Raw genomic sequence first — 12375 nt, forward strand, 5'->3', positions numbered from 1 at the left:
TTCTATTTTTTTTTAATGTGATGCCTCCACGTAAGCCTTGAGTCAAGATGCAGTCCTAAATATTTAGCTGACAAAGCTTGTGGAACTTGGATTCCGTTTATGAAAGTCTGAGTGCTGACACTATTTCGTCGCAGTGCAAATGTGACCTGCATTGATTTTAGCTCGTTGAGTTTCATTTTCCAGTCCTTGGTCCATTTGCTGATGTCCAGTGCACGCTGCAGGCGTTCAAATGCTTCCTCCTGTGACTCTCTCGATGACATAATGACTGTGTCATCTGCAAATGTTCCAATGAATGTCTCTTCGCTTGTCGGGATGTCAGCAGTGTATATCAGATACAGTATAGGCCCTATTACGCTTCCCTGTGGTACTCCTGCAGAGGCTGTGAAAAAGTTAGAGAATGCCTCCTCATGAGCAACTCTGAATTTGCGTCCGGATAAGTATGATTCCAGTAATTTGACATAATTTCCAGGTAATGACTTGCTGATTTTGTGGATAAGTCCTTCGTGCCATACCCTGTCGAAGGCCTGTGAGACATCAAGAAATACAGCTGAACAATACTTTTTTTCCTCTAGCGATTGCTCTATTTTTGAAATAACACGGTGCACTTGATCGATGGTAGAATGTTTCGACCTAAATCCAAATTGGAAGTCGGGAACATCGGTTAAGGGCTTGAGTCTTTTTAATAATAGTTTTTCGAATAGCTTAGAGATCGCAGGCAACAAGGATATTGGTCTGTATGATGTTACTCGTTCGGGTGACTTTTCAGGTTTCTTCAACATTATGATTTGAGCAGTTTTGAAGCACTCTGGCACATGCTTGAGCCGGAAACATGCATTGTATAAGTATGTTAGCATGATAATAGCCTTTTTCGAAAGTTCTTTGAATAGTCCCGGTGAGATTTCGTCAATTCCAGGTGCCTTTTTAGGATTTATATTGTCATCTATTTCTTTAGCTACTTCCATAGGGGTGACAGTTTTGATTAGTTGCTGTGGTTTATACATTGGTGTATAATCAGCATCAGATTGAATATTGTGCGGTTGGAATACTGTCTCTAAGTGTTGTGCAAACAGCTCAGCTTTTTCTTTGTTGCTTCTTATCCACTCTCCTTGCGCATTTTTCAGAGGTGGTATTTGTAGAATTGGTCGTTTGAATTTCCTAGTTGCTTTCCATAGTGAGTGATTTTTATCAACTGCAGGGCCCAAACCTTCCAAATATTTTTCAAAACAATTTTGTTTGTGCTCTTTAATAAGTCGGTTAACTTTGTTACTTGTGTGGTTAAATTCTCTTTTGTCTGCAATATTTCTGGTTCTATGCCATACTCGTCTTGTTCTACGTCTTTCTTTAATCAATTGTCTAATTTCCATGGGGTAATTAATGATTTGGTCTGGTTTTTCTTTTGGTACAGGTGTAGCTTCTTTCGCAGCCTCTCGTACAGAGTCAATAAAATTTTGACTCTGTACGAGAGACTGTTATATCGAACGCGATAAGGCGATAACGCACATCGACCGATTGCAACCGTGTACGGCGACGAACTATTCACCAGAAATAGGTTCACATTTGACTAGTAATCACCGAACCGTGACCGGTTCACATTTGACTAGTAATCCGTTTAGTACCGAACTAGTACCAAATTTAGACCAAAAAAAGTTGCAAGGCGAAGGCGACAAGGCGAGTCGTTGCTGTCAGAGTTGATGGAGTGCAGGGACGATGGAGTGCAGGCTTTGTCTTGGACCAGCTCCGGCCGAATCTTCCGTCTCCATCTTCAGCTCCACACGAGGTCCTCATCCAGAGCGTCTGGAGCAACGCATTCGGACCTGCTGTCAAATTCAGGTCGGTGCTGCTTATAGGTTATAATATTCAGGTTATAATTATTGTGGTTTACTCTTCTCACCGCTCGATCCTACTTTTTTCATCTGCAGGTTAAAAGAAACGATGGGTTTCCAGACGCGGTGTGTCTTTCGTGTAAAACCAATCTCGAATTATTGATCAGCTTTCGAAAGTCTTGTTTTCGAAGCAACGAAAAGTCTCAACTGAGGTTAGATGATTGCTTGAAGATCAAGACTGAAGAAGTTTTATTGGAAGATTTAATATGGGACGATGAGCCTTCACTACCAACAATTCACCGAAAGAATAGTGAAATTTGTCTAAAGCCATTTCCCAATAAATCCGAACTTGTGTTAAGCAAAAGATCACATACAGGAGAAAACCTGTTCAAATGTGATATTTGTTTAAAATCATTTCTTCGAAAAAGTAGACTTGTCAGACATTTAAGAACTCACACGGGGGAAAAGCCTTACAAGTGTGAAATTTGTTTAAAATCATTTTCTAATAAATCTGACCTCAACAAACATAAAAAATTACATACTGGGATAAAACCACACAAATGTGACATTTGTTTAAAATCATTTCTTCGAAAAAGTACACTTGTCGGACATTTAAAAACTCACACGGATGAAAAGCCGTACAAGTGTGAAATTTGTTTAAAATCATATGTTAGTAAAAATGATCTTGTGTCACATTTGAGATTTCACACGAGGGAAAAGCCTTACAAGTGTGAAATTTGTCTAACATCATTTATTCGAAAATCTAGCCTCGAGACACATAAAAGAATGCATGCTGGGATAATACTACACAAATGTGAAATTTGTCTAAAACCATATACTCTAAAATCTAGTCTCGACAGACATAAAGAAATGCATGCTGGGATAAAACCACACAAATGTGAAATTTGTTTAAAATCATTTTCTAATAAATCTGACCTCAACAAACATAAAAAATTACATACTGGGATAAAACCACACAAATGTGACATTTGTTTAAAATCATTTCTTCGAAAAGGTACACTTGTCGGACATTTAAAAACTCACACGGGTGAAAAGCCGTACAAGTGTGAAATTTGTTTAAAATCATTTACTCAGAAATATACCCTCAAGCAACATATAACATTGCATACTGGTATAAAACCACACAAATGTGACATTTGTTTAAAACCATATACTCTAAAAACTAGTCTCGACAGACATAAGAAAATGCATGCTGGGATAAAACCACACAAATGTGACATTTGTTTAAAATCATTTGTTCGTAAAAATGTTCTTGTGTCACATTTGAGATTTCATACGGGGGAAAAGCCTTACAAGTGTGAAATTTGTTTAAAATCATTTTCTGATAAATCTACCCTCAAGCAACATATAAAATTGCATGCTGGGATAAAACCATACAAATGTGACATTTGTTTAAAATCATATGTTCGTAAAAATGATCTTGTGTCACATTTGAGATTTCATACGGGGGAAAATCCTTACAAGTGTGAAATTTGTTTAAAATCATATGTTCGTAAAGATAGTCTTGTGACACATTTGAGATTTCATACGGGGGAAAAGCCTTACAAGTGTGAAATTTGTTTAAAATCATTTTCTGATAAATCTACCCTCAAGCAACATATAAAATTGCATGCTGGGATAAAACTATACAAATGTGACATTTGTTTAAAATCATTTATTCGAAAAATTCAACTTGTGTCACATTTGAGATCTCACACGAGGGAAAAGCCTTACAAGTGTGAAATTTGTCTAACATCATTTATTCAAAAATCTAGCCTCGTGTCACATAAAAAAATGCATGCTGGGATAATACTACACAAATGTGAAATTTGTCTAAAACCATATACTCTAAAATCTAGTCTCGACAGACATAAAGAAATGCATGCTGGGATAAAACCACACAAATGTGACATTTGTTTAAAATCATTTTCTCAAAAATCTAACCTCAAGCGACATATAAAATTGCATGCTGAGATAAAACTACACAAATGTGACATTTGTTTAAAATCATATGTTAGTAAAAATGATCTTGTGTCACATTTGAGATTTCACACGAGGGAAAAGCCTTACAAGTGTGAAATTTGTCTAACATCATTTATTCGAAAAACTAGCCTCGAGACACATAAAAAATTGCATACTGGGATAGATATAAAAAAGTAGGTTTGTAAAAAATTGTCATTATACTTTGTACTGTTAAAATTTTTAACATTTTGGCTGCATGCGTGCCATGGTGTTTCTGGCGCCCCCTTCTCATGAAATTTCTTCTCATTGCAGTTTATTTAAATAATTTTAAGAGAAATTATAATTGAAAATTAAATACACAGATCTATTAGTTGGCTTACTTGTTTTATTTATTTTAAATGTTATAATTTTTATTTATTGTATGAAATTGAGATAATTTTGGCAAACATTCTTCATTATCCTATTATCTTCTTTTTTTTGGGGGGGGGGGGGGGGGGGTATCCCAGTATGACTTCCATGAAATCGGACAACCTATGTAAACAGTATGTATGTACATATATGCACAAATAAATCTAAGATACAAATGGATCTAATACTGAATTCACACGAGACGAATTTGCTAAAGCATTCCACTAAGCCAAGACAATATTGGTCTCGTGAATTGTCTCGGAACGCCTATTACAAAACTATTAACATGAGGCCAACATTGGCTTGGCCTAGTGGAATTTCTGAACAATAAATTGGCCTCGTATTAATGTATCATAATGCTTGCTCTTCACGTTAGTGCCACAAAAAGATGCGTTTGTGAGAATAGGACGCAATATGGAAAATTTTATTATATGGGGGGGGGGGAGAGACAATTTTTTTAACCCTGGGTGGGCCCCCCTTTGACTCCTGGCAAGAACTGATTTCAATCCCAGTCCGCCACTGAACAAGAATATCACCCGATAAGCCTCTCCAGGTAGAAGATTATTTAACTAAGATTTTTTGTAGAAGATTTTTTATTATTTCGTTAAGAGGGCTGGACACCTGCCCCTGGTCCATACAAACGTATTAGACTTCTCCCTTCCTCAATTATGGCACTAGAGAAATTATTTTTTAATATGCTATGGATATCCACCGTTGGGATGCATCTATCGTTTTATTTTTTTGATTAGTTATATTTTATAGTAGCTAGGAGCCGCCAAACATCTATAAAATCGCCTCTTTTAAACCCACGAAAAGAGTCCAGCGTGCTTATTTAACGGTCGATTTAAAAAAAAATACGCGTATAGTTGCACAGAAAATATCTTTCTCATACCGATGATGAATTTTTTTTCAAAATTGGTCCAGTTTCGGGGGAGAAAATTGGAGAATACGAAACCTCGATTTTGTCAATTTAAAATATATATTTTTTTTTTATGATTGTAAATCATTCATTCCTGTATGTCCGCCATTACTGATTTTTTTTCGCGAACCACCAAGTGGTACGCGTACCACAGGTTGGGAAACGCTGGTATAAACAATTGAGAATACCTAAACTTATGCCCAATAGTTTGTGTATGAACAAACTAATTCGTTTGTCAAATTGTTCTTTTATGTCAAAATTGTATGTACATACATATCTTCATGTAGGATGGGACAAACAATTGAGAATACCTACACTTATGCCCAATAGTTTGTGTATGAACAAACTAGTTCGTTTGTCAAATTGTTCTTTTGTGTCAAAATTGTATGTACATACATACATATCTACATGTAGGATGGGACAAACAATTGAGAATACCTACACTTATGCCCAATATTTTGTGTATGAACAAACTAGTTCGTTTGTCAAATTGTTCTTTTGTGTCAAAATTGTATATACATACATATCTACATGTATGTAGGATGGGACAAACAATTGAGAATACCTACACTTATGCCCAATAGTTTGTGTATGAACAAACTAGTTCGTTTGTCAAATTGTTCTTTTGTGTCAAAATTGTACTACTAAAATTGCAAACTAGTTCGTTTGCGAAATTGTTCTTTTGTGTTCATTATGACTGGCCAGATTGGTTCGTGTATAAATAAACTAGGATGTCTATGAACGAATGAAATGTACACTTGGAGTGTATCATATACATATGTATGTATTTATGTATATTGTAACAAAATCGCATCAGTGTATAGTATGTAGAAAAGGGAAATTTTATAAATAAAATATGAAATAGTAATTTTCATTATTATTTTTCACATATAAAAATACATATTCGCATAAAATTATACTTATAATAAAATAATTATAATAATTTATGACATTGTACATAATTATTTATTAATTACTGGCAGTGTTGACTACAGATAATTGTTTTATTTTTTATTTAATAATACATATATTTTTATAATATTATGTACATATGTGCATACAAAAATACTGTATTTGTTTTAAGCAACGTTGATATCATAATTTATAAGTTATTAGACGGAAACAATCAGATCTGTGAGTATAAATATTCCCTAGCATTACAAGTAGTAAAAATCTTATGTTAACATTTAAATACGGCCAGAATCGACAGCGTGTATTTACATAAGGTATCACCTGATATTTTTCCTTAAATCTGTACCAAAATCTTCTATGCATCTTTTGTTGTTAGCAGCACAGTTTTGGTACAGTCTTGTGTTTAAATAAATTACATCAAACTATATATATATACTGAATCTCGTGGCTGTCACATGTGAGCCTTGCACTGGGAGTGGCGTTGAAGTTTCAACCACATGCAACCAGCACTGATGGAACTGATTACCATGACAGATAGTACGAAAGCAGCACCCAGTAAGAATCCTGATTGGGACAAGCAGATACCCAACGGCTCAGAGAACGTAATCTCTTCTGGGAAGATGACTCTCAAACCTTTGCCGATCTTGATGGGATCTGCCAGGGTCTCGTTTCCGTTCCAGTAAGCATCTCTTCTGCGCCTCCTGCCTGGTTCCAACTTTTGATCAGGATCCGGACACATTTCGCAGTTGACTTTGCATAGTTCTACGTTACACTCCAAAGTTAAGTCCATAACGTCTGGAAACTTGAATGCATTGAAGTATGCATACGCCAGAAGACTTGCTCCAGTGTTTCCAGTATTTCTTGTCTTCTGGAATGCTCCAAAGATTTTAGGTTTCAGCACACATCCATTCTCGTCTGTCAATCTGATGACATTAGTTGAAGTGGAGTCTCTGGCCTTGCACTCTTTGACTTGTATATCGAAGCCTGGATCTCCGGTGATGGATACTACCAATGTCATCGTTTCTCCAATCTTCACTAATCCATTTGCAGGTTGAGCGAACGGTCCACGTCCCAGTTGGATGTCCAAACTGGCCATAGCGGTGTCTCCGCTGAAGGTGACCACTTCTTGATTCAACATACCGACACTCAATGCAATGCTCAACTGTTTGTTTAGATTACCTTCCCACAAGCAGCGCACGCTTCTTATGCTGTCCCAAACTTCTTGGTATCCCTCTTCGTTCTGAAGTACGAGCACATTCTCGAGATAGGATTGTCCTTGGGTTTCGAAGCCGTTTATGAACTCTGTTCCGCAAGAGTTCAGACTCAAAGTGAACGTGTATTTCAAGTTGTTTGAGTTTGCTTTTACATAGTGACAGTTCGGGTCGTTGTGATAGCCCTTGGAGTAGATGAGGCCGTTGTAGATTTTGTTGAATTCTAAATTGATGGTCATCATGTCTTTGGCGCACTGCACATCTATAGCGTGAATGTGTGGTGGATGGTTTTCATCATCGTCTGTGATTTGAGGTCTGGGAGTGGTGGGAGCTGGCCTGTATCCACTAGTCGTTGAAGACCCTACTGAGCTCGGTTGGTAGCTGGGGCTTGGGGGTGGTTGAGATGGAATCGGTTGGTATGAGGAGCTGCTAGGACGGAATGGGGTTTGTGGGGATCCTGAAGAATATCCGGAATCGTATCCAGGTGTTTGGGGTTTTGATGGGGGTGGTCTGTAAGGGCGCGAGGTTGAAATGTCGGATTCGTATGAAGGGGAGCTCGAGCTCGGTCTTGAGGGGAAGGATGAGCTAGGATTGAGGCCTAACTGAGATATCGATGAAGGACTGTTTTCAAAGTTTGGCTGTGGGCTTATGAAAGCTGGTTGGGGTGTGGATCCAGTGTTGGGGTAGCCTGATTGGCTGTAGTCGGGGTATCCTTGGCTCGATGGGGAGTTCGAAGTAGAGAAAGACGATCCTCCAGTGGGTTGGAATGGAGTTATTGATGAAGGTTCAAAAGATGACGACGACGGTCTGTATGGCCTCTGTGTGGACGATGGTAGTTGGAAAGGACGCGGGCTTTCTGCGTTTTGTCCAGCTGGAGGCAAGTAGAGGTTATCCTGACGAGCTGAAAGAGGAAGTGGTAAGTGATGTTTTATTTGTCTGACTGCTTAAATAATGAAAAAAATAAAAAGGAACATAAAATTGTGTTTAAAAGTTGGTGACTGCTAGTGCAGGGTCATTCTAAAAGCTGTCAAACATAAAATTTCTTATTCAAGCATTTTGTACATAAAATTGTTTTGTTTATGCTTGAATATAAAATACTAGTTTTGTGCCCGATGAAATATCATCGTGTGGGTAATAGCATATTAAGTTATTAAATAAAAACATAATTAAAATAAATGTTTCGGTGATTTATATTTAATATGAAAAAATATAAAACCAATAGAAAAATTAATGAATTAATGAATTAATTAAATAAATTTTCAATAGATAGCGCTAAATGCTCAGAGACTTGCCCAGAGGAAACATTGGTAGCAAACAGTAAACGTATATAGAAGTTTTTTTTTAATCTGTTATTATGTTCGTATTATATTCGTACGTTTTGTTGGCAGTGCTTTAACTGTGACGTAAATATGTCGAATCGAAACGACTATTATAGTAAGTCGATATATATGTATATGACTAGTGTTGTACCCGATGAGTTATTAAATAAAAAAAAAGTGTCAGTCCGGTGTTTTTTTCAGTCAAATTTTTTCCAAATACCTTTTAAATATATTTATATTTAATTGTTTAATATGAAAAAAAAATTGTAAAAGCTACCTATCTACTTACATATAAACAACATAAAACACCAATAGAATAAAATAAAATAAATTTGAATAGATGGCGGTAAATGCTAAGAGACTTAGCGCTCTCTATAAGCCTAGAGGAAACATTAGTAGCAAACAGTATATATTTGTATTACATTCATACGTTTTGTTGGCAGTGTTTTGGCTGTGACGTACATTATAGTATATTATAGAAACGACTATTATAGTATATATATATAGTATATAGACACACAGAATAGCGATATTATATGTATATACATATGATAATTATTTTTCCTACAGTTGAATATACATATGTACTATTGAATAATACTGTTGAAAATTAAAAATTGTCACTTTATATGAAGAGAATTAAATAAAAAAAGGGAAACAAAAGAAAAAAATACGTTTGAAGAAAAACTTTCATGCAACAAATTTGAAGATTAATTTTGGCAAATTTCAAGTGCTCCCCCACAGATTTCACACGTGCATTAATTACTCAAGTATCTTTCCGCACATTTGGCATTTTGCTACGTTGCGGTAAATGTGCGTTTGCGGTGAATGTGAATATGTTTTTCGCTGCTGCTGATTGTATGAAAATGTTGAAAAACAAGATGCACAAACCTTTCCGAGTATTCTGCTTGTACACACCTTGAAGCCATTGCAGAATATTCTCAACCATTTCTTCGGCATTAGCCTGTCTTGCCTGACGATTTAAGTCTGAAAACAGTTAAAAACGAATCAGAATATATTCAAAACATACATCTTGTCATATTGATTTCGGAATTACCGTCTTTCTTGACTTTTTCCTGGCAACTTGCGACCGCCAAAGTCATCAACAGCCAAACCGCGCTCGAAGCTAAGAGGTATTTCTTCATTTCTAAAATGCAAAAAAAATGATACGATTAAAATCAGAATGCAGAGGCAGGGAAACAAAAAGTCACGAGTCATTGCAATCACACAATTTTAGTACGCAGCCCATTAGATACGTCCTCCTAACCTCGTGTGTACAACGAATGCATATAAAAAAAGCACTTTTTTATTGGTAGGACCTTGGTTGGAATGATGACCTAAAAATTTTTGGTCAGCGAGTTCAATTTTACCACAAAAGAAAATTCGCCACGTGTTTGCGCGACTGCAACCGCTCAAATTCTACTTTTATTATGATCGATGGCAATGGACTACTAGTGTTGGTGAAATGTCTTTTAAATGCCCTCACATGAGGCCGCGGATTTATCTCATTTTAGCTTACAAAATTGCAAAAAATCTTAGTTGGTTTTTTCGAAAACGGTTTAATGAGAGATTTGTCGGCAAATCTAATGGAAATTAAAGTTAAATACAGGTAGTTGATTTAAACCGGTTTATTGCGTATCAATTTTGTTTTTTTTTTTTAATTATAATTAATATTGCATGATATTTGATAAAACTTCAATCAATATGTTGAAAGTTGACGGAAATGGATTCAAAACTGGAACGGATCTTCATTTTTTGCATCGACTTAATTAGAACCGTTTCATTATGACTTTTTTTTAGTACTATTATATGTATCTAGAAAATTGACTTCCGTGTTGAATTATACATATAGTAGTTTGATTGAATGATTTTCTTCAATTTGAATAAGTCATATGTTTATTTTCATTTTTCATATATGCAATAGTGCCATGACAGGTCACTTTTAATCGATAACAAGGCTAACATTTATATATGGATACCATTTATCGGCCCGGCAAATAAAAAGAATAACCCTCTCTAAAATGGCTCGCACAACAGGTTCGGTTTTCGCCCGGCGAATCAAACGTCAAACGGGTTGTCAGTAACGAAAATAAATACCGACCCTAACAACCTAAATTATTAAATTAATAGGGCCAACCCTAACTTAACCTAACTGAACCTCACCCTTAAATAAATAAGTGTTGGCTGCTAATATATTACGATTACCCAGTGAAAATGTAACCGGTTATGATTTCATTGAAACGTCACATTTTATTTTTGCTACTGGCAACCCGATTGACGTTTATATTGCGGGGCGAACGCTGATTCTGTCGTGCGAGCTATTTTAGAGATGTTGATTTGACATTAAATGTTATTTTGACATTTGTCATGTAATTTATTTTACAGCCGTGTCAAAAATATTATCCCTTTTATTATTATTGTACGTTTTTTATTAGATTCACTCTGTTAGTTCAGTGACATTTTTGCTCGTGATCTGATTTTGAACCCCTTTCACTGTTTAGATCGCTTTGAAAATTTACCGAAATAAGATGTTAGCTGGCATTGAAGTAATCTGATGTCTCCGAAATGAAGCTATAAGATTTTAATCATTAAAAATTACATCGGAATCTTGTGTCAGATCGAAACAATGACAGTTAACTGTTCAAACACGGCTTTCTATCGCCCCTTTGCAACTCACAGCTTTATTTTAGATAGTTTCGCAGATTCCAAAACACGTTGGTAGGACAAAACTGTGCCGTCGCATTCTTTTGAAAACTTCACCCCCGTAGTGTTTTCGGTGATATTTTATCCTAGAATTGACATATTTTTGACCTATATTTGAAGAAATGTAGAATAAACTTGTCAAATTAATAATATCGTACGAATTACGCCTCGCACAGCTGGAGTCCACGTAATACTAGTGGTTGGCGTATAGTGATTTGAACAGAGTGGTCACGGGTTCAAATCCCACTGGTTTCTGCTGGCCAGACCTTGGATTTGTGACTCCAGGTCGATCGTTTCCTATCCGAGTTTGCCAATTTATTTGATTTTCATTGAAACGGTTGCAATGAATTGGCAACCTTGACCATTTTCTCGCCAAATCTCGAGTTTTCAACAATCTCGAATTTCGGTGAATTGTATAAAATGGTGCAAATTTACAAATTTGACTATAAATGTCTCGGTGGATATTAATTGATATGTATTTATGTACTTTATATAAGTATAATACTAATAATGTTTGTATCAAATGTACAATGTTTCTGGCCAGTACAATGTTACCTGTTAGGCCTTCCTGGTATATACGAAAAAATACCGCTAATCAAATTTGCGAGAGAGGAAGGGCATGCCGATTTCATTGGAACCATCACAAAGATTAAGATAGATAAACTTGCAACTCTTTAATAAGATTTAATTAACCATCCAGATATTGATATTGGCAGCGATATACGTATAATCATCAAGAAAATCGAAAGCATTTTTTTTATTCCAGCTGGTATTTGAACCCACGACCTCTCTACTGGCAAACAATCGCTTAATCAGTGTGTTTTGCTTTGCGTAATGATAGATTTAATCCTAAAAGTAGATGATTCGTGAAAATAATTGATTTGGTAGGACAGAATGTTGCGAAGAAGAATAGGCGTGTGTTTTTTTGAAAATTCTGATTTTTCAGTTACATCATTGTTCGATTGCATAAATTTTCACTCATTGTCAGTATTTTTAACGCATTTTAAATTTCCCAACAAACTCTTCACATAGTAAAAAAAATACCCATACACGAGTGTACGATTTAAATAATTTATGATTTTTTTCTTCAATTCTGTCGTCCACGAGAGCTTTTGCTT

General features: G+C 35.8%; 2 protein-coding genes across 2 annotated transcripts; one reads left to right on the forward strand and one right to left on the reverse strand.

Moving 5' to 3' along the window:
* The first annotated feature begins 1496 nt into the window (after positions 1–1496).
* On the forward strand, positions 1497–4161 carry LOC143910027 (uncharacterized). Its single transcript, XM_077428365.1, has 2 exons — positions 1497–1830; positions 1920–4161. Exons 1-2 carry the CDS (start codon positions 1708–1710, stop codon positions 3981–3983), a joined length of 2187 nt encoding a protein of 728 aa, XP_077284491.1. The 5' UTR covers positions 1497–1707; the 3' UTR covers positions 3984–4161.
* A 2270-nt stretch (positions 4162–6431) lies between these two features.
* Positions 6432–8183, reverse strand: LOC143909559 (uncharacterized). Its single transcript, XM_077427602.1, has one exon. It carries the CDS (start codon positions 7475–7477, stop codon positions 6476–6478), a length of 1002 nt encoding a protein of 333 aa, XP_077283728.1. The 5' UTR covers positions 7478–8183; the 3' UTR covers positions 6432–6475.
* Positions 8184–12375: the final 4192 nt, after the last annotated feature.

The sequence above is a fragment of the Arctopsyche grandis genome, chromosome 3 (genome assembly GCF_051622035.1).
Source record: "Arctopsyche grandis isolate Sample6627 chromosome 3, ASM5162203v2, whole genome shotgun sequence".
NCBI lineage: Eukaryota > Metazoa > Arthropoda > Insecta > Trichoptera > Hydropsychidae > Arctopsyche > Arctopsyche grandis.